Below are 26434 nucleotides of genomic sequence, written 5' to 3'. Positions count from 1 at the left end.
ATATGGATGGACTAACACATTTCTGCAGTGATGACTTTATGTGAGGCGTATTGCCGTTCTTCTACCTATACGCCTTTCCCGCATACAACATGCTTTGCGTTCAATGTAGGCGCTTACCACTTTGTCGCACCGTCCTTGCGGTTCGCACACGCGAGTCTACAGACAATGAGCGCAGCAAATTTCTTTGATCCCTCTGGCATTTTTCACTTTCACCTTGCTCTCTCTTTTCTTTGGTCTGGTATACAGTTTGCTTCAAAGGGTCTCAAAACAGCCTAGGTTGCACGCATGTAGACATGTTTTTTGGCTTTACCATATACACAGATTAACATGATTCTTCTTTACATTCCATTCATGAGTCCCCCCCCCCAAAAAAAAAGAAAGAGTGCTCCGCCCAAGATACTGTGATTGTCTCTTCCATACAAGAAGGGAAAGCAGCGAGCATGTGCTTTTTTTTCTCTATAATCCAGCTACAAAACTAGAAAAAAAAGGAAGGGAAATCGATGCGAAATTCGCTCAATCTCCCGTTCTCGAGTTCTCAATCTTTGTCACAATCAAGTCGGTTGCTCCGACCTCGGTCAGCTTATCCATGGCAATGGCAATGTCTTTGCGCAGCACCATGGCCTGAACTGCCACCCATCCATCTTCCTCGAGCGCATTTACCGTTGGGGCGCGACGACCCGGGGTAATTGTGCGGGCGGCATCGAGTTTCGACCTGGGAACATTGTATGTACAAAGCACATATTTTTGCGCCGCTGTGACATCGTTAGATCTTCCTCTTTTTTTCGAATATATTCTTTGTCTTTGGGGAGGGAATCAAAACTTACTAATAACACCCTTTATCCTAGCCGTGATGAGGTCCACAAGCTTAGGGTCTGAGGGGTGCTTCGACTTGATGAGGATGGCGCTCGAGGTAACAACTGTAGATATGGCTTTTAGACCCGCAGCACGCATCGTCTCGCCTGATTCTACGAGATCGACAATACCGTCTGCGACGCCCAATGCGCATGCTGCCTCGACACTGCCACCGACATACTTGATGACCGTCTTTAGCTTTGTGTCTCCGTTGGTCTCGCCGTTCGTGGCGTTACCAGCCTGCTCCGCTTCCAATTTCCTAAAGTATTGCTCTGCGAGGTTGGTAAAGCTCGTAACGACGTTCTTTCCAATCAGATCTTCTGGCTTGGTCAGGTCGCCTTTGGCAGGGACCTGGACTTGGAGACTGCACTTTCCGAAACCAAGGTCTAGCACTTCGTCGACGCCGGTCGTGGCGGTGGGTGGGGTGACGCATTCGTGCTCGGCGACTTGGTCGCGGCCGGTTATGCCAAGGTCTACACGGCCTTCACCAACGAAGGTGGGGATATCGGCGGCAGGAAGAAAGACGAGCGCAAGTGGGAGGTTCTTGACGAGCGCAATGTCGAGGCGCGAGTGGCGGTGGAATTGGATGTCTGAGCCGTGGAGGAGATCGAGACAGGCTTGGTGGAGGCGGCCCTCTACGAGGAGACGTCAGTATGTGCGCAATTGAGCGGAGTCTGATGAAACACAACAAAACGTACTCTTTGGCACAGCGAAGAGAAGGCGATCATTCAAACTGTTTCCCAAAAGGTCAGTCATAAAAGGAAGACTTCGACTACCCTGTCGCGGCCTCTGCGCGACTTCATCCAGTGAACCATTGATGCCGACTAAGAAGCCCATATTTGCGGCAAGCTAAACCAAGAGTAATTCTAAGATAGTAGCAACAGGGAAAGCAAAGGGAAAGAAGGGGGAAAACAAAAGTAGTAGGACCGACATACGAGTTAACGAGATCCATTCTTTTCCACTCTGAGTGTGCACAAGCACGCAATTGACCAGCAGGGATTCGTCGTAAGGGTAGTATGCAAATCCACGCGCAGTGTAATGCGTGATGCAAGCTATCGTGTTTAGGAACAAAAAAAATGGGGGACGCAGAAAGATGTGCTCTTGCTGGTAACAGTCTAGAGCACGCCCAGGATTCCCGCGTCGACGGCGAAGTGGGATTGGCGGATCGCTCGTGGGATATAGGACAGGTTTAGGGTGTAAGATGCACACGTCTTGCGTGGTTTTTTTCTCTCTCCGTGTTTTGTGTACAGCAAGTGTCGGTTGATGCGCGAAAACATGCGCCGTCCGCGGCTTGTTCGTGGGGGAGGCTAGGCAATTTGCAAAGTGACTCAATGAGGGGTACAATAAGCTACACGTGTGGCCCGCTGGCTAGTCTCCGCTCGTCAAATGAGGTTGCGAATGTATGTATGTATAATACATATTTGTTAGATGTTTGATAAGTCCAGACGCGTCAATGACTGCAGTCCCCGCTGTCGTGCCGACATGTGGCCTCGGAATGTTTTTTTCTGTCGCAGGATGACGTCCAACCATTGCCCCGCGTTGTGCTGCGGCTGGATGAGTGCGACAAAGGCGGTGTCGGCTGGCACGATTTTACTTTGGTATTGTCGACGTATCCTCTTCGCATGCACCACGGACATGCCATGAGTATGCAGAGTTACATATAACGCAGCGTGATATGTGTAGTTTGACGAGCATGCAGCTAATTGTTCTTAAGGTGTGAACAAGTTTTGAAATGGACATTTCAGACGATCTGTACGTGTACATTAATTGGATACAATGCTCCTAGTACAACCGTGAACATACTTTCTGTAACGACTTTATTTGTGACTTACTCGTGTTGCGTGAAATGAACTCAGCATAGCGCACGCGCAACAATCCACGAATTTGAGAATTGGAAAGCTGGCAACACGTCCTTGGCGTAAACTAAAACATGTCAGATCAACATGGTACAGCTGCATGTCTTATCGTACTCGAAATCATTGTACTTAGTGGCAGGAGGTGATGCGCAAGTACTCAATGATGGATTACGGGTACTCTACGAACAAATGGTTCACAAATCAACAAGAGTGATATGTATCAATGGCGCCTAGGTTTGAGTTTAAACTAGAGGAAAAAGAAGACGAACATCACCAACCCAGCTACTGAGTAGTTGACCCTACAAGATGGAAATAGAAGAAGGTCTAGCCCAGCACTGCCTTCACCGGACTCGTGTGTGCCTAGACAGGGGTTGAATGCACAACCACCGCCTGACGACGCGCTAGTGGAGAGTCTCCCGACGTGGCTAGGACCCACTATTGACAATTCACAAACGCGTTTTCGTTCGACTTAGGACGTTGGGTAACGGTGCGCCTTCTTGGGCCATATCAGTTTCGGTCTATATTTACGAATATATTTTGCTCTCTTCCATCAAGCATTCTTGGTCCAACGGTAGGATAATTGCCTTCCAAGCAATTGGCCCGGGTTCGACTCCCGGAGGATGCATAACATCCTTCTCTCGATTGCAACGTTATGACTTTTTTTGTTTTGCTGCGGGTTGGTCGAGGGAAGATCCGATTGACTAGCCCGCTCTCTTTTTGCGCTGCTGTATGTCACGCCTTAGGTTATCTCTCACTCTAAGAAACCCCCCCTAACACAAAAAAAGCTTGGTGAGTAGCTGTGATCTGTTGATTATTTAGCAAGTCCCCTTGTCAGAGACGTTTTCATTAACGACTGAGTGCTTGTGGTTCTACGAAAATCTTGGATGGATGCATAATTACGAAGGCGAATAAGAATATTTGAATAATAAGCTGATAGTAACAGCTGGAATATCGGAATGAAACTACATGCGTGTTTGCATACTCTACCCAGAGTGCACTTAACAGCAAGCTTGAGGACAGGGGATTGAGAAGGCTGGAATCATAGATCTGCTTGATCGGATCTTGTTCATTATTGAAAGCGTATTCATGTACTTTCGACATATGTGCATCCACCTGTTCAAGAACTCCCGCTCCCTTGGCTGAAATGTGACATATTTATACGCTGCGAATCATCCCGAAACGCTATTCAGTCCATGCTGATAGCACGACAGTGAAACTGAAGCCACGAACTTGCTCGTCTATCGCGGCCTTGAAACCCCAATAGCAGAAACTATTTCGCTAGCGTTCATTCTCTGAAACTGCACGTACAGTCGATGCCTCAGACATTGCTCGAACTGTAGACTCGGAGTCTGTCGACGTAACATGCGAATCGATCGATATGACCGACGGCTGCCTAGCATACGTGCTCGGTCGCTCCTCATCATATGCCTCTCCATCACTCATATTCTCATTCATATCCTCATTGCTCTCATCGTGTACGCTTGCGGCTTTGGCCTCCAGAGCTGTCATACGGTTCACAAACTCTTTTTGTAATTCACTGAGCCATGCAGAGAGGACCTCTCCTTCCAGTACGCCATTATACGCCTGAACCAGATGCTCTTTGAGATTGAGAATAAGCTTTCGACGCTTTTCTTTAAGTACTGTTTCCGACGCTTTCTTGTTTCGAATAGCATGAAGCTCAATTTTGCGCGCGACGTTTGTAGCATGCTCCACAATACCTGGAGGTAGTGGGACGACGCGAGCAAGCGCCAGACCGTAGTGTACTTCTTTGGCGACGCCCTGGGTTGCTTTGTAGAGCATAGTCATGCTGTGCTCGTCTTGAATCTGCAATGGTGAGCTGATGTTTCGATCAGGGCGTAAATACTTACATCAACCGCTAGGTGTAGATTCAAAACTCCAGCACGTTCACTCATGATAGTAGCGAGATCTTTGAAATGAGTCGCAAACCATACGAGAGCCTAAAAATGTTAATAGTGACAAGTGGTTATGTTTGAACGCCTACTTTGCTAGATAGAAGAGCTTCCGCAATAGCCAAGGCAATGGCTAGACCATCTCTTGTGCTTGTGCCACGACCTAGCTCATCAACTATGATTCTAAAATGGGATCAGCAATGCTGTAGCGTGATCATGGCTTATTTCATACAAGCTGCGTTGGTCGACATTGCGCATGATGAAAGCAATCTCTCTCATCTCAGCCGCGAATGTCGAAACATTGTTTTCAATGATGTCGTCGGTTCCGATCCTGGCAAATAGCTGGTGAAGTATTGGAAAGGATGCATAGTTCGCAGGAACACTGCATATAGTAAATGGCTGCAATGAGCGAATTGAAATGGTTATCACTTACTAGCAACCGATCTGAGCCATGATGGTCATGAGAGCCAGGGACCGAATGTAGGTACTTTTGCCACTCATGTTGCATCCGGTGATGATCTGAAATCGAGTCTGCTGTGTAGCATAGGCATCATTTGGAATGAACTTGGTTTGCATAATCTTTTCTTTGATAGGATGACGCCCAGACTCAATAGCGAATGTGTCAGTGAGCTGTGGTTGTGCTGAAAATCTATCAGTTTATATATCAAAGTAGGCTTGTCACCTACTGTAGTTATTCACTGTGACAAGGTGCGCAAATGCTCCAACCTATAATTAATAAGCTCCTTTATTGCGGTAAACCAGCGACTGAGACTTGCCATGTCCAGCATTGCTACAGCTTCACAAACCTTGAACAATATCGACATGTGGCTGCGTACTTGTTCGGTGAGATCTCCGACGGCTTTGTCGCCTGCACGATTTTAGTAGAGACATAGACGCATAGACAGATGACTATAGTCACTCATGAGAATCACTTCCTGGTGTGACACGTTGATCTTCCAATCGTTAGCATGCGCGAGTTTGGTATCCGTAACTGCCTGCCTTCTGGTTGCGCTTCATCAACTCCACAGTTTGACACTCAATATGATTGTGGCGACGAATTATGTTCGTGAAAACCGGCGGTAATGCCTTGCCTTCAAGCTCTGATAAGGCAATCTTCATGTAAAACTGACGGGCAGTTTCATACTTCAAATCTAGTTTGATATCGTATTTCTCTGCTTGAGATTAGCAAACAAATCTACGTCTTCGAAAATGCATTGGCATACGACTGAGTTCGGTCGAGTGTTGAAATGCGTCTTCAGTGGCCTCCTTATAAGTAATACGTGCAACATCGAGGAGCCCGTTGACACCGGATTTCACAGCATATGTTCGTTGGTTTCTGAGTTCGAGGGGTTGCCTCGCGTAAGTAGTGTCTTCGTTGATGACAAGATCAATCAATCCCTGTACAACGGCCACATTCTCTGGCGCACAGAGTTCACGGATGTTGTTGAGCATGACAGAGGCTGTTCCCGTGAGGGCTTCGTAGACAGGGTTCACAGAGTTGACAAATTGCTTGAGCATAATGATTTGGTTGATAGCTTGCTCTGTGGTGTGAAGAGTAATCTTCTTTGGCGTAATGATCAACGCTGCCAGTATCCGGTCGGCATCAAGAAAGTTCTTCAACGCTGCGCGGACAGCAAAAAACAACTCCTCTTTCTTGGTCATGTCATCCACAGCAGCGTATCGCATACTCAGCACCTCAGGGTCAGTGAGTGGCTGAAGGATGTTGCTCCGAAGCAGGCGTGCACCCATTGGTGTCAATGTCTCATTGATCAAACCGAATAAACAGCTTCTGGATTTGGGGTCGCGAAGATTCTGGACAAGTTCAAGCGAATGTATAGTTGACACATCAATCATCATAGATCCCTCAGAAGGCTCGTACCGCATTCTGAGTGAGTGCAAGGCGAATACCATACTTAAACCAAGGTCAATGTACTTGAGCGCCTACACGCTTGGTTATTCACGTAGTTAAAAGTACACCGAAGAACTTACGGCCGCAATGCAGCATACAGCATAATAGTTACCTGCGACGGAAATCTGGATAGCTTCGACATCTTCCTTGAACGCTAGAGTTTGAATATACTCGTATCCAGTTGATTCGGCCCAATAGCGCCGATCGAGTAATGTTAGCTTACTGCCAATATCCTCAAGGTTTTCCTCGATGATAGAGAAGAGCTTCGACTTTGGACTTGCCGCAGTCGACACAATCAAGATCTCTGAAGGGCCATATACTCTCAGCTTGTGAACTGTTCGAACAAAGGTCTGGCTGTCGCAGATCTGACAGAGCACTGCCTCTGCTGTGTCAAGGTTCACAAAGGCCAAGCCGACCGTAGGTGAGATGCCACGAGATTCGGCAACGGCGCAGACAACATGCTGGTTTTCGACCCTAGCAATAGTGGAAGCACCAGTCCTCGGCCTCGCAGTAGAGGGCCTGCCAGTATTCCTGCGAGTTCCTGGGCGTGACGCCGTAGTGGTATCGTAGCCAGCATAGCCATACGACGTGGATGCAGAGGTACTCTGAGAAGTTTGCGGCTTGGATCGCTGGATCATGGTGGTTAGTGTTGTGTAGTCAGCATTTAAGCATTGGTATGTGCAGATTGCTTGATTCACTGGACTTGAGTTGTAATGAATTGATGTGAATGGAGTAATGGTATTGGAGACGCGTCGAGAAGTGGGGGAATACTTAGCGCGTATTTTTGGTACCAACACCTACTAGCGCAGTCGTTATCGATAGCACCAGAAATTATTTTCGAGCGCTCTTCAGCCAGTGGGGCTTCTTCAAGTACATACAATTCGGGCAGATTGTGTTTATTACCTCTCCAATCACACCTGGAAAACTGCACAAGCTATGGCGACCCTATATCCACCTCCATCGAAGCGTCAGAAGCGAGCGCAAGCCGAAGTCGCGCGACAACAACAAGACATTGACACCTCCATACCCGATGGCACAGTGCGAGTGCGCTTCGTGGACCAGGCCACAGGCGAAAGCGGCAATCTCCCCGTTCTTACCGTCCCATTGTCGCAGGCGTCGACCAAGAATCTGGAGCTGCTTTTGAACAATCTAAAAGACCAGGCAGACGACCAAATACCGTATCGGTTCTTTCCCGACGGTACGACTGAAGCGCTTGCAGACAAGGATGATCTATACAACGCGCTAGTTAAGCCGGGAAAGGCATCAGCGGAAGCCGAGATAGTGCTCCAATATGCGCCACAAGCTGTTTTCCGTGTCAAAGCGGTCTCGCGGTGCTCAGCAGCTGTGTCAGGACATGGCGACAACATCTTGTCCATAAACTTCTCGCCAGTCAGCTCCAGCAGGATGGCGAGTGGAAGTGGAGACAAGACCGTCAGGGTATGGGATTGCGACACAGGCACACCAGTACATACGATGAAAGGACATTCGGGGTGGGTTCTGGCTGTCAGCTACTCACCCGATGGCTCCCTGCTGGCGTCCGGTGGGTACGACAGAGAGGTGAGGATATGGGACCCAAACACGGGAAAGCAGATTGGAGGCCCGCTCAAGGGCCATACTGGCTTCATCACATCCCTCTCCTGGGAACCATATCACTTGCAAGAGCCTGGCCGACCGCGAGTAGCATCGTCATCCAAGGACGGTACCGTAAGAGTGTGGGACGCAATAGGCAACAGAATTGATTTCGCACTGTCAGGTCACAAGGGTAACGTGACTTGCGTAAAATGGGGTGGTACTGGACGGATGTATACTGCCTCTCACGACAAGACCATCAAGGTATGGGACGCAGCAAAAGGCACATTGATCAACACGCTACAAGGCCACGCGCATTGGGTCAATCATCTTGCCCTCTCCACGGACTTTGTCTTGAGAACCTCGTATCACGATCATACGCGCAAGGTGCCAGCCACACAAGAAGAGAAGCTTGCCAAAGCGAAAGCACGATTCGAGAAAGCCGCCACAATCAACGGTGAAGTGATAGAGCGCTTGGCAACTGCATCTGAAGACTGCACAATCATACTATGGACGCCTTTGACAAGCACGAAACCAGTGAATAGGATGACCGGTCATCAGAAGCAGATCAACCAAGTAACTTTCTCGCCCGATGGTTCCATGTTGGCATCGGGAGCTTGGGACAATCATGTCAAGTTGTGGTCAGCTCGAGATGGAAAGTTCATCGACACCCTCAGGGGACATGTCGGTCCTGTATATATGACGTGCTTCTCTGCTGATAGCCGGCTACTGGCGAGCTGCAGCAAAGACACGACATTGAAGGTGTGGGACATGAGAACCAGGAAGCTGAAGGAAGATTTGCCAGGACACAAAGACCAGGTGTTTGCGCTGGACTGGAGCCCGGACGGAGAGAGAGTCGGGAGTGGTGGTGCAGACAAGCAAGTGCGGATTTGGAGCAACTGACAAGAGACTACTCACAGCGTGACGATAGTTTGCAATTGATACCCCTGGTGCGAATGTGATCATGCTATCCCATGCCTAATATGCTCGGTGCCGTTATACATATATAGCATATGTCGCTAAAACAGGGCATACCCGACAACTAGCTGGTAGAGTCGAAGGGCAGAGTGGGGCCGATCGGCAGAGGCTTGGCAGTCCCCGCAACAGGAGTGGCTTTACGTGGCGTGACAGATTGTGGCGACGTCATCGCTCTGCCACTCGCAAAAGCACGAACGGCTCTTCGGCGCTGCAGTCATGGGTAGTGTGGCGCTGGCGCACAAAGTGGAGCTACATGGGCGTGGTGTGGCCAATGTCATGGAAACTCAGGCGCGTACCTACGTCAACTGTGAAGAAAAGGGAAACTCTACCCTGTCGTGCACACGAATGCTGAGCTACTATTGTGGGTTTCAGGACATCAACACGTTCCTTGTTTCCTGGCAGTCAGATATACAGATGTGTTCGCGATAAATCCCTCTCATCTTTGCTCCCATCGCTTGAGCATACCGCCAACAGCACATATTATTGCCAAACGTCTCAACATGTCCGGCGTGGACGACGTAGATGCTCAACATAGAGACTACCGACGGCCACACAACGCACATAACCCAATTCCGACAGTCCAGAAGTATCGTGAGGAGAAGCAGAGAAGGCAACAAGCGTACGGGAACCCAGATGGTGAGAGCAATGAGCCGAGCAAACGCGATCGGTTCGGCGACGCTGTAGATGTCTTCAGGTTCGGAAGAGACGTGGAGCAGGCCAATGATGGAAACGGGCCGTACCCAGCTACAAACAAGAATCTCCCGCAAGACGATGAAATTGCCGAAGATCATGCTGGCAAGACAGTACCTAGCAACAGCCACAGAGATGCACCCCAGGATATGGATGACGAGCAAGAGGTGGAAGACACGACAGAAGGCGGGTTGAAATCAGCAGATCCTAGAAAAGCCCGCAAACAGATGAAGCATTTCAAAGCCGATGGTACAGAGCGCTTAGTCACCGACCCGATTACCCATCTGCCCATCAAAGTTCACGATTTTACCGATCGAGAGCTCAAGAGCACTGCAAAGAACCCATCACCGCCCGGCTCAGATCCTCGGACAGCGACCGGCACTAATGCTATTAACAAAGGTGACGAGCAATTGCAAGCCGAAAGCTATGAATCGCAAGAAGCCCATGCAGGCATGGAGGTCTTGTTTCCCCCTCCGTCCTTTGATCGGACGCGAGATGAGATTTCCACAGTCTACATGCATGCTGTGACTATTGGCGTGGGTGCTGCCGCTGTCAGTTTAATGTTGGTTAATGCCTTGTTCTGGCCAACGCGTCATTCCACAGGTTGGACAAGGCAGCTGCTCAAGCTCGTTGAGCTCAGTACAATGGCAACAGTGTCTGGAGCCATTATCCTATTCATGCGCCAATGGTCAGAGAACAAGATTAAGAATGTATGGGACGTGGAAGTTTGGAGAGCAGAGCGGGAACGCGGTCAAGAATTGGCCAAAACCCAGACAGCCGAAAGCACTCAATGGCTGAACTCACTCTTTGCATCAGTATGGCCGTTAATTAATCCCGATCTATTCACGAGCATCTCCGATACGCTTGAGGTGAGTACCAAAATACACATGGCGATTTCTCAAACTAACAGTCGCAGGATGTAATGCAAGCTTCTCTTCCTGGTATGGTTCGTATGGTCGCAGTCGAAGATATTGGTCAGGGTAGCGAGGCTCTTCGTATTCTCGGTGTTCGCTGGCTACCAACGGGAGCAGCAGCTCGATCAGTGGGCGCTGATGGAAATCTTAAATCTTCAGATGAAGAGAAGGACGACCGTACTGTGCCAGACGATGGAGAAGGCGAAGATGGAACGACAGGCCACGATACCATGGAGGCTGAAGATGGCGACTTTGTCAACTTGGAAATCGCATTCACGTACAGACCCTCGACAGGACAAGGTGTCAAGACACGCGCAAAGCACGCACATTTGCTGCTGGCTTTCTACCTTCCGGGAAACGTCAAGCTACGTAAGTTGAGTCATTACGCACTTTTGTAATTCACTAACATGGTAAAGCTGTCTGGGTTGACCTTGCGGGTATGGTTGGCGTTATGCGCTTTCGTCTACAGCTATGCCCAGATCCTCCATTCTTTTCTATTTGCACCATAGCCTTCATGGGCCAGCCGAAAGTGACTCTGTCTTGCGTCCCGCTCATCAAAAAAGGACCTAATCTTATGGACGTCCCTCTAATCTCGAAATTCGTTCAGTCATCCATGGACGCCGCCCTAGCCGAATATGTCGCGCCTAAGTCTTTGACACTGGATCTCAAAGACATGATGATGGGAGACGACTTTAAGAAAGATACGGTCGCACAGGGCGTGATCATGGTGCACGTCAAACATGCTTTCGACTTCAAGGAGGGAGACACAAAGATTGGTCCCTGGGGTGGTTCCGCGGATCCTTATGTCAGTGTCGGCTGGGCCAAATTTGGCAAGCCGCTCTGGTCCACACGTGTCTTGAAATCGAACATGGAGCCCCATTGGGATGAGTGGTGCTTTGTTTGTGTCACTCGGGACGAGCTGAATGTTGATGAAAAACTGAGACTTCAACTATGGGACTCCGATCGCATGACCGCCGACGACGACCTCGGACGCATTGAGCTGAATCTCAAAGACATAATGAAGAGTAATGAGACCAATGGCAGAATGCACGATCGCGAAGACGGCTTCCATGCTCTAAAGGCTGGGCAAGGTATGCCTGGAAAACTGAGCTGGAGTGTCGGCTACTTTTCGAAAACTAGAATTACCGACGACCAGCTGACTATGCAAGAAGAGGACCCGGACGTGAACTCTATACAACAGTTGAAAGAAAAGGTATATAAGGAAGCGGAGGGCAAGCTTCGGGAGGCAAGCGAGGATCACCGAAATGAGGTGGAACAGCAGAAGGCTGAAGATTTCAAAAGCCGCCAAGATGAACTCATCATTGCCTCCCCACCTTCTGAAGACTATCCGTCCGGTATCCTTAGCATCCAGATCCACCAGATTACCGGATTGGAGCTGGAAACTTTGAACAAGCACAAAGTTTCGGCGGAGGCTACTGACGAGGAAGAAGAGGGTGATGACCTCCCTTCGGCATATTGCAACATCATCCTCAACCACAAGAAAGTCTTCAAAACCCGGACCAAGCCAAAGAACTCGAAGCCCTTTTTCAACGCTGGATGCGAACGCTTCATTCGAGATGTGCGTAATACTGAAGTGCATATTGCCGTCCGCGATGCTCGCGTCCATGAAGATGATGCTTTGCTAGGCATTGTCTATCTCCCATTGGAGAGAGTGTTCAAAGAGCGCAGCCAGATTAACTCCATCTTCCCGCTTGCTGGGGGAAATGGCTATGGGCGCATGCGCGTCTCTATGGTTTTCCGAAGTGTGCAAGTCCAACTTCCCCGGGAACTGCGTGGCTGGGATTATGGAACTGTGGATATCAAACCCTATATCAAGGGTGTCGATGTTCCTAGCGACATAAGTCCTCTCAGGCTCAAGGTTCGCACTCCACTGGACCGTGGAAAGTTGCATTCACGCGGGCGTAAAGGTAACGTCCACTCAGAAGATGGCCACCCTGTTTGGACTACAAGGAAAAGCCGGCCGATTCGCTTGCCCGTACGCGCACGCTACTGTGCACCATTGATTTTTGAGTTCAGACAGGATGCCACGTTGAGAGATCGCACACATGCGTTTTGCATCTTCTGGCTCAAGGACATTCCAGACAACGAGGAGCAAACGAAATGTCTTACTATCTGGAAAGGCGATTTGAAACGCGCAGAAGGCAATGTACTCGACTCGTATGGTGAAAAGGTAGGCGAGATCGAGGTCACACTGACAATGTGGTCTGGTCTATCTGGATATCATGAGAAGCTGGCAAAGGGTGACAAGCATCTTACCAACGTCATGGAAGTGCTGGACACTTGTAATGACCAAGAATGGACCAACTGGGAGGAATCGGACGGCTCGGAGAAACCTGGTATCAACGACAACAAGGATACTGAAGAAGACAGCTCCGATAGCTCAGACAGCTCCGACTCATCTGACGACGAAGATGATGGACACGAGGAAGACGCCAAAGATGATAGTGGTAACATGGCGCCCGATTTTCTTAAAAAGCACAGGAAAACCGATTCAAAGATGAGTGAAGACCGCGGCAGGGGCCCAATCACACAATTGAAGGAGTATAAAACATCTCACAAAACGTTGCATCGCAAGAACAGAGGAATCATGCAATGGAAGGGGCCGCGGACGCTTGCCTGGATGAAGCACGTGGGCGATAGGGGAAAGAGGAAGGTGGAACACATCTTCCACCATCACGAAAGAAACGGAGACGAGATTGAGACAGAGGTCTAGACCATTTCATTAGCATAGCGGTGTGCGTTTGGCGTTATCTTCCCGGTTAGGAAATGTAACATTAATGTAGTTTGATTTCGGTTCAGTTACAATGAATAATTACTGAAAGCTATTCTCCGCCCACTCAAGTACTTCTGTGAAGTCCCTGACCCAGAAAACACCACTCCCTTTATGCTGCCCCCACTCTCTCAACTTTGGGCATGGTACTCCCAGTCTCGTGAGCGCATCAGCAAGCGTCTTCTGTGAGCTTCCCATGGGACCATCGCGGATGCAGATACCGAGGTCTGCACCTAGCAGACACTCGATATCCGTCCAACTATCACCAATGTACACCTTGGGCTCGTTTGCCTCCTTAATCTGTTCAAAAATTTGCAGTTTGTCACCACTGGATACAATGGGGTCCGGTTCTCCCGAAGCTGCAGCAACGATGCGACCAGACGAGGGCACCCCGGCGGATATACCGTCGAGCTCGTTGGACAGGATAGCGTTCGAGGCTACGCTGATGTTGGATGTGGCAAGGCTGGAATGAATGAAATGGCAAGACCAGTTCACACTCAGAATGGCAAAAGCGTCACCCTCACGTGACTGGATGTGCTTGAAGAATGAAGGGAAACCAGTGCGAAGTTGCACCTGGCCTAATTCTACGACCCGACTGGCTCCTAATTCGATGCCTCGACGGGTGAGATTAGTGAATATAGCGGATGAATGTACGCGGTCAAGACTGCGTTGCTCTACTTCTTTGAGTTTGGCTAGGAGCTGTTTTTCCTCGACTATTGTTGTTGGGAGAGCGCCGGTTGGAACGAGCTTTTTCATTGTGGCGGTGTAGTCGTCCATGTATGCCTGTGAGACGGATTTCCAGTGGTCCACGGTGGGGAGGTCGGGTTTTTCTGCTGCGGATATACTGACGAGGGCGTCCAGAGTGTCTTTTTTGGTGATTGTGCCGTCCCAGTCGAGGATCCAATGTATGGGCTGGTCTTTTTTGAAGAGGGGTTTTGTGGACATGGCGGCTGCTTTTGGAAGGCGTAACAACTTGTGAGGGCTATGTAGATAGTAATGGGGAGTATTTGGAGAGCATAGTTGGCGAGCCGCTGTGTAAAAAGTCATGTGACAGTACACTCTGAAACTCGCTCGCAATGCTGCCGGGATTGACGTTCCGACGTCAATGTCAGAGTACTAGACAGCCGAGAGGCAATCGCAGGTACATTTGTAGGAATTATTAACGGTCCCTGGTAGTAACTGTGATGCTCAGAAAAACAGGCTATCCGAACCGACAGCGTCACCGTCCAGCCGGAGCTCTGGAGGCTGTGATTGCACGAGCAGCCGGAGAAAATGGCGCACGCGTCACGACACCACTACGAACAGGTAACTTTTAGCGGACAAACGCGCCGACTTGATATCCATGGCCAAACTTCCGTTCACTCTCTCTCTGTAATTGTGTCTGCGCGCTCGTCGCCAGACTTCCCCTCAGCATGGTTTTGGCCACGTCCAGCCCAGCGTGCCTCCCGTGGTCACGAGCCAATGGCAGCGGCGCTATAGCGGTGACCCGCACGCAACCGAGGCGCTCGTTGGTCGCGTTCCTCTAAAGGCATCTTGAGGCGATGGCACCAGTTGTTCTTACGGAGGCTATCTCCTAAGTACAGTTGGAGGCGATTCACGGCACAGCAGTCAAACCACCGAGGAATAAGAAGTCTGCTTGGTCCGCTCTTTTCTTTTGCCCACAAACCCATTTGTTGCTTCCTCGACCCGTCCCAGGACATACTTCCCCACTACCCCACGTTCACACATACATCATTCACCATGGCTCCAGGCGCAGTGCAGAACGACACGACCAGTGCAAACAGTAATGGCACCGTCTTGAAGCCAACTGCCCGTTCCTTTCATCCTACCGGCACACCAGACCCCGCCAAGTACCACTCTGCGTCGTCACAGGCGGCCATCAAGTCCGAGTCCGACTTCGCAGCTCACAACTACCACCCTCTGCCCATCGGTATGTATTCGTGAGCCACAGACGACGTATCCTGAGCTGACCAAGTCCAGTATTTGCCAGAGCGAGTGGCTGCAGCGTCTGGGATCCTGAGGGCAAGCATTATCTCGACTTCCTCTCTGCATACAGCGCCGTCAACCAGGGTCACTGCCACCCGGAACTCGTCAAGGCCTTGACTGAGCAAGCATCGCGCTTGACGCTCAGCAGCCGCGCATTCTACAATGATGTCTTCCCCCGCTTTGCCGAGTATGCGACGAAACTGTTTGGCTTTGACATGATCCTACCTATGAACACAGGCGCCGAAGCCGTCGAGACAGCTGTTAAGATTGCCCGCAAATGGGGATACAAGGTCAAGGGTATTCCACAGAACGAGGCGTTGGTCTTCTCTGTGCAGGAAAACTTCCACGGTCGGACAGTGCGTATCGTTGGGTCCCTACACACCGCTTCAGCTAACGAAAGGTCAGTTTGCCGCTATTACCATGTCCACGGACCCCGAGTCTCGTGAGAACTATGGACCATACCTTCCTGGAATCGGAAGTGTCTGCCCTGTCACAGGCAAGCCGATTCGTTACAACAATGTCGACGATGTTCGTGAGACATTAGAGAAGCATGGAAAGAACACTGCTGCTTTCCTCGTCGAGCCCATCCAGGGCGAGGCCGGTATCGTGGTTCCAGATGACAGCTATCTGCGCGAAGTAAGGGCGCTTTGCGACAAGCACAACGTGCTTCTCATCTGCGATGAAATCCAGACGGGCATTGCGCGAACAGGCAAGATGCTCTGCCATGAGTGGAGTGGCATTAAGCCTGACTTGGTCCTTCTTGGCAAGGCTATTTCTGGCGGCATGTACCCTGTCTCGTGTGTTCTAGGTTCCAAGGAAGTTATGCTTACTATTGAGCCTGGTACCCACGGTTCAACCTATGGCGGTAATCCTCTCGGCTCCGCTGTCGCGATCCGGGCTCTTGAGCTCATCGAAGAAGAAAACATGATCGAGCGCGCAGAGACACTTGGTAACAAGTTCCGTCAAGGACTTCAAGACATCAACAACCCGATGATCAAGACGATTCGGGGCAAGGGCTTATTAAACGCCATCGTCATCGATGAGAGTAGGACGAACGGACACAGCGCTTGGGATCTCTGCATGCTCTTCAAAGAGAAGGGACTATTGGTAGGAAGAGCCCTCAAGATTATGCACCTAAAAGAGGTTGACGGTACTGACACTGATGGACAGGCGAAACCCACACACCAGAACATTATCCGCCTTGCCCCACCGTTGATCATCACTGAACAAGAGATTGAGTCGGCCCTGTCAATCATCAAGGAGGCCATGGAGGAGCTACCCACACTGAAGGGCAAAATGGAGGAATAGGTTTCCAGATGTCCGGTTGAGCCGGATACGAGCATTTACAGGGGAGTGAAGTAGTTAAAAGTGCGGCACCAAAGTTTAGGATACCCTTGGTGGAAGTTTGTGCGAGTGTAGTTGTTACAGTTTGTTGTACGCGAGCGCATACGTTGTATGTTTGGGTGTTTTTGAACCTAGTCACCATAGATGGTTGGGACTGAAACGGCTACTAGACGACATTGGGCAGTGACAGATTACAGCTAGCTTGCGGGTCATCGCCCGTTCGGGATTTATTCTTCAACCGAACTCTGTGCTTTAGCGATGTTGAGGAAAATGGGCCAAATCGCGACCATGATGACCTTCGCTTGACCGGAAATAGAGGAGCCAGCCGTGTTGTCCCACGTCATACAGGGCAGCAGGCAGCGGTCAAGCATGCCCATGTCCATGTCGATGCCTACCTAGTTTGGTTTGCATGCGGCTTACATAGACTTTGCATGGATCTCTGTCATTGGCTCCTGAAACAATTGGTCGGGTCTTTCTAAGTTTCCGTACATCTTTTTTTCCAACGACATGCAGACACCGGACTTGGGCAACCTCCGTCCGAGTCGATGGTGAACCGTTTTCTAGAAAAGCCAACATCACCACTGGCGATTGGAGCCCCATGAACCATGTTACACACGCGGCGCCATGGCCAAGGAAGGGCTGCTCGTTAGGACTGAGGGCGGGACGATACTTCCAGATGGAGACGGAATATAGGGGTCTTTGCGGGGCAGAGGCGCGTCTGCGACGAGTACTAGAAATGTACAAGGATATTCGGAACCACCCACACTGCGGGGATGACATGTATTCTTATTGTGTATACACATGTATGAACCTAGTACGTTTGTACGGGACATGAACCACTTACAGGCGGCTTCAGTAGATGATGGGGCATCGTTGTCAATTAAGACTATCGGCATCTCGGCGTTGGAGCCTTGGTAGGCATACTGCGACGGCTCCACCCAAAGGCGGTGGCGTCGCATCCTTGTTACCGGTCGATTCTAGCTTCGCGGAAAACAAAATATGCGAAAAGAAACTTCCGTGTCATGGCCAAAGGAAACTGCCCAGAGGACACACGAAGGAAGTAGACGAGACTGGTGCGCATGGACAAGGCGTTCACTCTGTCGTGGCACAGTGTCGAAAAAGCCAGCTCTCCGCGGACGCGAGGGCATATTGCGAGTGTTAATACGCAGCATTTCGGTTCGTCGGACAAGTTCAGACACCGAGCAGGCGTCGTATATTCTCTGATGCTTAGCAACCACCAGATCATGCAGCAGCGGACCTCGCCGCTCATTGGCGACTGCTAACTCCGTTTAAGGCCATACGCTAGTTGTGGAGCGCGGGCTCTGATTTCATGACTACTATGCCCGGGGCCCTTTATAGACTAGGCGTGACCTTGCGCTTGCAATCATGCCGTCTCGCGACTCCTCGTAGTCGTCGCTTTTTCCTCTCCAACTGTCAACCAGCCTTTTATACATCCCCTGGCACACGTCAACCATACATTTGGCCGATTACTACGCAAATCATCCGTCTTACGAGGCCCCACAACGCGATCTGCCTCCCGTCGCCGCAACGGAGTCCGAGATTGGGCCGGCGTTTGCGTCGACATGGCCAAATCCCAATCATCGTCGTCTCTAGACGAGACGGAAAAAGAAAAGGTTTTAGGCCTGGCAGATCCTCAAGCCGCAGCAGAAAATCCCACAGAGTATGAGCCAATACGGACAGAGCCTAGCGAAAAGGCAATTGAGAGTAATGGCGACGGTCATGGACCAAGAGGCAGCCTTTCCAGGTTACAGTCGAGTACCAGTGCTTACTCGGAAGCCAGCACCACAGAGTCCAACGTCACAAAATCCACACAAATGAAGAAGCCCTTTTACAAACGCCTGAACGTGCTCAAGAACAACCCGCCGCCTGTACCGAAAGAGCGTATCGTGAGCCCGGAATACACTGCTGGATTGCTCAGCAAACTCACATGGCAATGGATGCAACCGATTATGCGAGTGGGCTACAAGCGGCCGCTAGAAAAGAACGATATATGGGAAGTTAATCCGGACCGGAGCGCAGATGTCATGGCAGCCAAGTTGGAAGCGGCCTTTAACAGGCGGCGAGAACAAGGCGGCGAGAAGCCTCTGCTGGGTGCCATGTTCGACACGTTCAAGTGGGAGTTTATCATTGGCGGTCTATGCCAGCTTTCGGCATCCGTCATACAAGCAATTGCTCCCTTTGTACTGCGCTATCTCATCAGCTTTGCCGTCAAGGCATATGTTGCACAACGAACGGGCACTCCTGGACCACCTATCGGCGAAGGTATTGGCCTGGTCATTGCAATCACCGTGATGCAGTTCTTGCAGAGTTTGGCTACTAACCATTTCATGTACCGCGGTATGATGATTGGTGGAGAAGCTAGAGGCGTTTTGATTGCCCTCATTTTCAACAAGGCTATGAAGCTATCGGGCAGAGCAAAGGCCGGTGGCCAGGCTGTTCTCGAGGCACCGCCGCCAGACTTGCAACCGGGAAGTGAAGCGCAGCTGAAATGGTACAAGAAGATACTCAAGAAGAAGGAAAAGAAACAGGGCCCCAAGGCGAATGCAGGCGTGGCGGGTGACGGTGAGGGCTGGGGCAATGGACGAATTGTCAATCTCATGTCTACCGACACGTACCGTATTGACCAAGCTAGCGGCTTCTTCCACATGATCTGGACTGCTCCCATCGGTATTCTGATTACGACGGCTCTGCTTCTCGTTAATCTCACGTACAGTGCGCTACCCGGTCTCGGTCTCATTCTCATTGCCATGCCCCTGCTTGGTCGCGCAGTCAAGACTCTGTTCCGTCGAAGAGTTGTCATCAACAAGATTACCGATCAGCGTGTGAGCTTGACGCAAGAAATTCTCCAAGGTGTGCGGTTCGTCAAGTACTTTGGCTGGGAAACGAGCTTCCTAGAGCGCATCCAGGCGATTCGAAAGAAGGAGATTCACGGCATTCAAATCCTGCTAACCATTCGAAATGCCGTTCTTGCCGTGGGAATGTCGATGCCGGTCTTCGCCTCGATGATTTCCTTCATCACGTATTCTCAGTTCAACAGCAATCTCGATCCCGCGCCAATCTTCTCCTCGCTAGCTCTCTTCAACTCGATGCGTATCCCTCTCAACTTCCTCCCGCTAGTTATTGGCCAGGTCATTGATGCAAATGCCTCTGTCAAGCGTATCCAGGAATTCCTTCTTGCCGAAGAGGCGGAAGAGAGCGGCCGCTGGGACTACGATGCCAAGGATGCCGTGGTACTTAGGGATGCGGATTTCACCTGGGAGCGCCACCCAACTCAAGAAGCTGAAGACGGACCTGGTAAGAAGGGCGAGACGAAAAAGGAGAAGAAGGCAGCTGCAGAGGCGATGCGGGCGAGTGGAGCCACGACACCTTCGGACGTAACGGCTGTGGAAGAGGAGGAAAAGCCGTTTGAAATCAAAGGACTCAATCTTACGTTTGGACGAAACGAGTTGGTCGCCATTATTGGTGGCGTCGGCTCAGGTAAGAGTTCATTGCTCGCAGCCCTCGCAGGTGACATGCGCAAGACAAACGGCGAAGTCATTTTCGGAGCCTCGCGTGCTTTTTGCCCGCAGTACGCCTGGATCCAGAACGCAACGGTACGGGAGAACATCATCTTTGGCAAGGAATTCAACCGCAAATGGTACGACCAGGTGGTAGATGCTTGTGCGCTTCGTCCGGATCTCGACATGCTGCCTCACAACGATGCAACGGAGATTGGTGAGCGTGGTATTACTGTCTCGGGTGGCCAGAAGCAGCGTATGAACATCGCGCGTGCAATCTACTTTAACGCGGATATCATTCTCATGGACGACCCGCTGAGTGCCGTTGATGCCCACGTAGGCCGGCACATCATGGATAATGCTATTTGCGGACTGCTCAAAGACAAGTGCCGAATCCTAGCTACTCATCAGCTACACGTACTAAGCCGCTGTGATCGCATCATCTGGGTTGACCAAGGCCGAGTCAAAGCGGTAGACACCTTTGACAATCTCATGGCACAAAATACAGACTTTATCCAAGTCATGAGCACAACTGCAAAGGAAGAAGAGAAAGAAGAGGGGGAGGAGGAAGCAGAGGATGGCGAGGTAGCAGCCGAAGTCAAGAGCGTCAAGAAACAGAAAAAGTCAAAGAAGCAAGCGGCGCTCATGCAGCAGGAAGAACGCGCGACCAAGAGCGTCAGCTGGCAAGTATGGATCGAATACATCAAAGCGGGCGGCGGCATCTGGGTCGGTCCCCTCATCTTCCTTCTGCTCGTCCTCTCGCAAGGCGCAAACATTGTCACTTCGCTCTGGCTCTCGTACTGGACGTCTGACAAGTTTGGATACTCGCAGGGCGCCTACATTGGCGCCTACGCGGCCTTTGGCTTCAGCCAAGCCCTCTTCATGTTCTTCTTCTCGTTTGCAGTCTCGATTTTCGGAACGCGAGCGGGAAAAGTCATGTTGCATCGGGCAATTACGCGCGTGTTGCGGGCGCCCATGTCCTTCTTCGACACGACGCCTTTGGGGCGCATTACGAATCGGTTTAGCAAGGATATCGATGTTATGGATAATACCATTACGGATTCGATTCGTATGTATTTTTTGACGCTGGCTATGATCATCTCGTAAGTTTTCTGGGTGTGCCCCCTTCAAGTCAATGTTCTTTTTTGTTTGAGCTAACGGGGGATATTGCAGTGTTTTTATTCTCATCATCTCGTACTACTATTACTATGCGATTGCGCTAGGACCTCTATTCTTGCTGTTCATGTTTTCGGCGGCGTTTTACCGTTCTTCGGCTCGCGAGGTCAAGAGGCATGAAGCTGTTCTGCGCAGTACGGTCTTCTCACGGTTTGGTGAGGCTGTAATGGGAACGCCGACGATTCGTGCCTATGGGCTTCAAGCCCAGTTTTCCAAGTCGGTCCGAGATGCGGTTGACGACATGAACAGCGCATACTATCTCACGTTTGCGAATCAGCGGTGGCTGAGTGTGCGTCTGGACGTTGTTGGTATTGCACTGGTCTTCACGACGGGTATCTTGGTTGTGACTAGCCGCTTCTCTGTTGATCCCAGTATTGCTGGTTTGGTGCTTTCGTACATTCTTACCATTGTGCAGATGATTCAGTTTACTGTTCGTCAGCTTGCAGAGGTAGAGAACAACATGAACTCGACGGAACGTATTCATCACTATGGAAGCCAATTAGAGGAAGAAGCGCCCCTGCACATAGGCCAGGTGCGACCAACGTGGCCGGAGCATGGCGAGATTGTGTTTGACAAGGTCGAGATGCGGTATCGCGATGGACTTCCCTTGGTTCTCAAGGGGCTGAGCATGCACGTACGCGCAGGCGAGCGGATTGGAGTCGTGGGGCGCACGGGAGCGGGCAAGTCGTCCATCATGTCAGCACTTTTCCGGTTGCAGGAGTTGTCTGGGGGATCGATTGTTGTTGATGGCGTAGACATTGCCAAGATTGGTCTTCACGACCTGCGGTCCAAGTTGGCGATTATCCCCCAGGACCCAACGCTGTTCAAGGGAACGATCCGATCGAACCTGGATCCTTTCCACGAGCATTCCGATCTGGAGCTCTGGTCTGCGCTGCGACAGGCCGATCTCGTGTCGACGGAGCAGGCCATGGATGACCACTCTGGGCGAATTCATCTCGACAGTGTGGTTGAGGAGGAAGGACTCAACTTTTCGCTGGGGCAGCGGCAGCTCATGGCTCTAGCGCGTGCGCTGGTTCGCAACTCGCAAATCATTGTGTGTGACGAAGCGACTAGTTCGGTGGACTTTGAGACTGACGCGAAGATTCAACAAACGGTAAGCAAGAAGCAAACGTCATTGTTGGTGACGTTGGGACACCAGGCTAACGGTTGTGTGTGCGTGCGCAGATTGTGGAGGGGTTCAAGGGCAAGACACTATTGTGCATTGCTCACAGGTTGAAGACGAGTAAGTTTGACGTGTGCAGGGTAGAAAGCTAGGATAACGGGAGCTGAGACTGACGTGGTGGCCTAGTCATCAATTACGACCGCATTTGCGTCATGGACGCAGGGCAGATTGCGGAGCTGGATTCGCCACTGCGCTTGTACGACCAGGGCGGCATTTTCAAGGGCATGTGCGAGCGATCTGGTATCAAGAGAGAGGAAATCGCAGGTGCAGGTGCAGGTGCAGGTGCACGATAATAGATATGAACCAAGGAAAGGGAAAAAATAGAGGCAGCGGATATAGGCGCGTGATTGGCTGGGGGCGGGAAAGCGGCCTAAAAGGGTAGACTAAGGATGCAGCTGGGATTGCTAGCAAGGCTGCACACGCACAGTGATGGATAGGCGTGGGCATTGGCGTTGGCGTTTGGGGCGGCATTTTTTGGGAGGGGGGCTTGGGCAGCATGACAAAACGGCCTGTTGTTTTGGTTTGAGGGCGGAGAAGAAGAGAGAAAAAAGGCAGAGAGGGAGAGGGAGAGGGAGAGGGAGAGGGAAGGAGCGGGAGGGAGAGACGGCAGGCGAGGGGCGGAAGGCACGACACAGACAGCGGTTTCTAGATGTATGCCATGCAAATACCGTGATCGTCATGAGACAAGAACAACTGGGGTGGTGGAGACGGATGGGCGAGTGCGAGAGGGTGCCACGGCCAGCGTAGTGGGAGATGGAACAGGCCCAGGCGGGGCTGGCCAGACGAGTGCGACACGGGGAGAGCGGTTTGGGGGCGTGATGGGTGGCGAGTTTATACTGACTACTTAGTTAGGTGGGTGTTAGTGGTAGAGACGGACAAGTGCGATGGATAGCATCATGGTTCCAGGCTACTCTGGGGACGGAGCAGAGAGAGAAAGAGAGCGAGAGAGAACGAGAAGGCGCACAGAGAGACAGCAGTTTGCATTAGCGGGCTGGTGGGCTGGTGCACAGGCCTGGCGGAACCCTCAATCTGGCACCACGCCATGGTTTCCATGCATTAGCATTCTCAGCGTTATCTAATCTCTCGCCCGCCCCGGCCGCCGTTGAAGGAGGAGTAGTATACTCGGTACATACGTATCTCTGACCATCCATCTACCTAGGTACATGTGTATAGACCCAACTAAGGCACGTCTTTGTCTCTACGTATGCATGCAAGCGGCTATCGGCACCCATGCACGTCTTGGATCATTTTCCCACTGCTTTGGGCAGGCCAAAAGCTTCTTTTTGCGCCTTGTCTGCGTGCCCTCGCCGCCGTGCCGCTCGAGAGGTCTGGGCCAGTGGGCGGTGGGCAGATGGCGCGCCCCGCCAGAAAGGCGCCATGTGGTGGTGGCTATGGACTATGGACGATTTGGATAGCTGGGGAGCTTGTCCAACGCTGGTGCGGGTTCGGGTTTGCATGAGAAAGAGACAGGCAGAGGCAGAGGCAGAGACAGACAAGCAAAGCGCCCAAGCCTCTCGGCCAGGCGCTCCGCGTGCATCAAGCCGCACAGAGATTGGCCGGTCGCGCTATCCGCTCGGGCCTCGCTTGCACTTTTTGCTCAACGCCAAGCCAGAGCCAAACCCAAACCCCAGCTGCGCCGCACCCTCGCTGCTTGTACTGCACCACCAAAGCGGCCCTACAGCGGCCACCATCCAAACCACACGGCACACGCTCACGCGACGACAAGGGCAATGGCAACGCCTTGGACGTGGGCGTGGCCATGTGCGTGGGCGTGTGCGTCTTGTTTTGCTTGGGCCCAGCTAACCATCATCTGCGAGGCGGCGCCGTGGTTGAGCGAGGGCGAGGAGAAAACGCGGGTGAAGATCAGGGACGGGCAAACCAAACGCCCACCTGCAGTTTGCTTTCCCTCGTCAACTAATCGACTCAGACGTGCCTTGATGGCAGGGACATGGCTCCGAACGGCCTAGCGGGCCCGTATGATTGCCCCCAAGTCTGGAATCCCCGTTCACACGGGCCTTGTTCAGCCACTGGGGGGGGGGACACTGCTCCTTCATATCTTCTCGCGCACTGCCGCCCGCCCGTGACGCTCCTTGCACACAGGTCTCGCTCTCTCCACTGCCATCGAGCCCTTTCACTCATCCAGCCGCGCCCCAGTCCTTTGCAGCTTCAAAGTGCCCCTAGACGGACCTGCTGCTTCCACAACTGCATCGCCGCTCCCTCACTGTCCGCCGCCGCTCGTCTCACATCCGCTCTACTTGCCTACTCGCCTGTCCTTAACCCCCTACCTTGGCCCACTAACACACGACGCCGCCTCGTCACCGTGTCCGGCCCATGCTGCGCCTGCTGTGAAGCTTCCCCTCTCTCTCTCCTCTCCCTCGCGCCGCCGCAAGTAGTCGCCCCGCCGCTGTTCATTGCTTGTCGCCTCCACCTTTGTGCTACTCCATCCAACCCCCTGACGCCGCAATGGCTGCCAACGAGAAGAACGAGCCCGTCACCTTCGGCGCCAGCATCGAGCGCTCCTCCAGCCCCGCCATGCCCGCCGCCACACAGCAGCTGCTGCGCTCGCCGCATTCGCAAGATTCAACCATGACCACCGCCACTGCTACTGCCGACGCCGACCAGGCCAAGAAGGAGTGGACTGCCGATGCCTCCAACCCCTACTCGGCCTTTTACAAGCACCCAGAGGCCCTGCGCGAGACGCGCCCCTCCATCAATGACAGCATTCCCCCCTCAAAGGCACACCTTGGTGTCACCGAACACGATCTCGAAGGCGCCGTGCCCCTGTCGGTAGCCTCGACACAACAACAATCCAAGTCGTCTGTCGACGGTCGCGTCAAGGAGTGCACCATGTGGCCTACACGACAGGCGGTGCTCGAGAAGCGCAAGTCGTACCAGCGCAAGCGCGGCTGCGCCTTTTTCCGCAATCTGACCAACAAGCAACGGCTGTGGGCCAAGATTGTCATTGCTCTCCTCGTCATTGCTGCCGCCGTCGGCCTGGGCGTCGGTATCTCGCGAGCTGTTGGCGGTGGTGTATGGGCTGGCAATGGCCAGAGCAAGCAGATACCACACAACTGAGCTTCACGACCCATATATCACCCACCAGATATGCCATGGTGCGTCGGCTTCGGCGTCCACTGCACCCGTGTGCAACTGCCAACTCCCTCGGTCAGAGCTGCTTTCACGTCTCTTCGCTCACACTCACGACCTTGTCATGCTTCCTCTTCCTCTTCACAAAAACCTCTTTTTTCTTCTGGAATATCCTTTGCATCTATCATATTGTTTCTTATGGTAGAGTGCACATCACTTGATCATGTCTGCGCTTTTTCATCCCGGCTTGGAGCCTGCCCTTTTTCGGCGGATTCGGCTTTTCTCTCGGAGCGGAGTTTTTTTTTTCTATATTTGGGGGGGGGGGCGTACACATTGGTGTTCTTTCGTTGAATTGGTCGGCATTCTGTACCTTGCATTTGAAGCGGCGGAGTCCAATATTTGGGGCGTTTAGAAACATGTTTAGTCTGGCAAAAGACCTGTTGCCGGTTATATGCAATACGAATGAGCCGATTGAGCGATTACCTCCTCTTTATTGTCAAGAGAGGCTTTCAAAGTACCTGACGTTGGAAATCCTGTTGTGCTTTTTTTCTTGTTTGTCGTTTTGTTTTCTCGGTGCGATATTATTCCGAATATGCATCCCCTCCCGAGCCGACCCGCCTGTCATCGAAGACTCACACGAACCTATCATGTGTTTTTATGCAGAAGGGGGG

General features: G+C 51.7%; 8 protein-coding genes across 8 annotated transcripts; 5 read left to right on the top strand and 3 right to left on the bottom strand.

The window, feature by feature from the left end:
- Positions 1-513: 513 nt before the first annotated feature.
- COCCADRAFT_96673 (uncharacterized protein) lies at positions 514-1689 on the bottom strand (the record flags this gene model as incomplete). The annotated part of the gene is made up of 3 exons (XM_007714315.1): positions 514-752; positions 825-1487; positions 1551-1689. 3 exons carry the CDS (start codon positions 1687-1689, stop codon positions 514-516), a joined length of 1041 nt encoding a protein of 346 aa, XP_007712505.1.
- A 2297-nt stretch (positions 1690-3986) lies between these two features.
- COCCADRAFT_36960 (uncharacterized protein) lies at positions 3987-7165 on the bottom strand (the record flags this gene model as incomplete). Its single annotated transcript, XM_007714314.1, has 10 exons — positions 3987-4532; positions 4577-4666; positions 4711-4801; positions 4851-5000; positions 5052-5259; positions 5305-5344; positions 5395-5486; positions 5614-5790; positions 5842-6559; positions 6608-7165. 10 exons carry the CDS (start codon positions 7163-7165, stop codon positions 3987-3989), a joined length of 2670 nt encoding a protein of 889 aa, XP_007712504.1.
- A 298-nt stretch (positions 7166-7463) lies between these two features.
- On the top strand, positions 7464-8999 carry COCCADRAFT_96732 (uncharacterized protein; the record flags this gene model as incomplete). Its single annotated transcript, XM_007714313.1, has 1 exon — positions 7464-8999. One exon carries the CDS (start codon positions 7464-7466, stop codon positions 8997-8999), a length of 1536 nt encoding a protein of 511 aa, XP_007712503.1.
- A 575-nt stretch (positions 9000-9574) lies between these two features.
- Positions 9575-13412, top strand: COCCADRAFT_5223 (uncharacterized protein; the record flags this gene model as incomplete). The annotated part of the gene is made up of 3 exons (XM_007714286.1): positions 9575-10633; positions 10681-11047; positions 11095-13412. The coding sequence occupies 3 exons, from the start codon at positions 9575-9577 to the stop codon at positions 13410-13412; spliced, it is 3744 nt and encodes a 1247-aa protein (XP_007712476.1).
- Positions 13413-13511: 99 nt separating this feature from the next.
- Positions 13512-14414, bottom strand: COCCADRAFT_96683 (uncharacterized protein; the record flags this gene model as incomplete). Its single annotated transcript, XM_007714312.1, has 1 exon — positions 13512-14414. One exon carries the CDS (start codon positions 14412-14414, stop codon positions 13512-13514), a length of 903 nt encoding a protein of 300 aa, XP_007712502.1.
- Positions 14415-15209: 795 nt separating this feature from the next.
- COCCADRAFT_26430 (uncharacterized protein) lies at positions 15210-16763 on the top strand (the record flags this gene model as incomplete). The annotated part of the gene is made up of 3 exons (XM_007714292.1): positions 15210-15399; positions 15450-15811; positions 15861-16763. The coding sequence occupies 3 exons, from the start codon at positions 15210-15212 to the stop codon at positions 16761-16763; spliced, it is 1455 nt and encodes a 484-aa protein (XP_007712482.1).
- Positions 16764-18382: 1619 nt separating this feature from the next.
- Positions 18383-22969, top strand: COCCADRAFT_96645 (uncharacterized protein; the record flags this gene model as incomplete). Its single annotated transcript, XM_007714311.1, has 4 exons — positions 18383-21420; positions 21491-22607; positions 22679-22736; positions 22803-22969. 4 exons carry the CDS (start codon positions 18383-18385, stop codon positions 22967-22969), a joined length of 4380 nt encoding a protein of 1459 aa, XP_007712501.1.
- Positions 22970-25139: 2170 nt separating this feature from the next.
- Positions 25140-25751, top strand: COCCADRAFT_96697 (uncharacterized protein; the record flags this gene model as incomplete). The annotated part of the gene is made up of 1 exon (XM_007714310.1): positions 25140-25751. One exon carries the CDS (start codon positions 25140-25142, stop codon positions 25749-25751), a length of 612 nt encoding a protein of 203 aa, XP_007712500.1.
- Positions 25752-26434: the final 683 nt, after the last annotated feature.

This window comes from Bipolaris zeicola (genome assembly GCF_000523435.1).
Source record: "Bipolaris zeicola 26-R-13 unplaced genomic scaffold scaffold_78, whole genome shotgun sequence".
In the NCBI taxonomy this organism is placed as follows: Eukaryota; Fungi; Ascomycota; class Dothideomycetes; order Pleosporales; family Pleosporaceae; genus Bipolaris; species Bipolaris zeicola.
The sequence above is the reverse complement of the archived record's forward strand: the minus strand, read 5'-3'. Positions and strand labels throughout refer to the sequence as shown.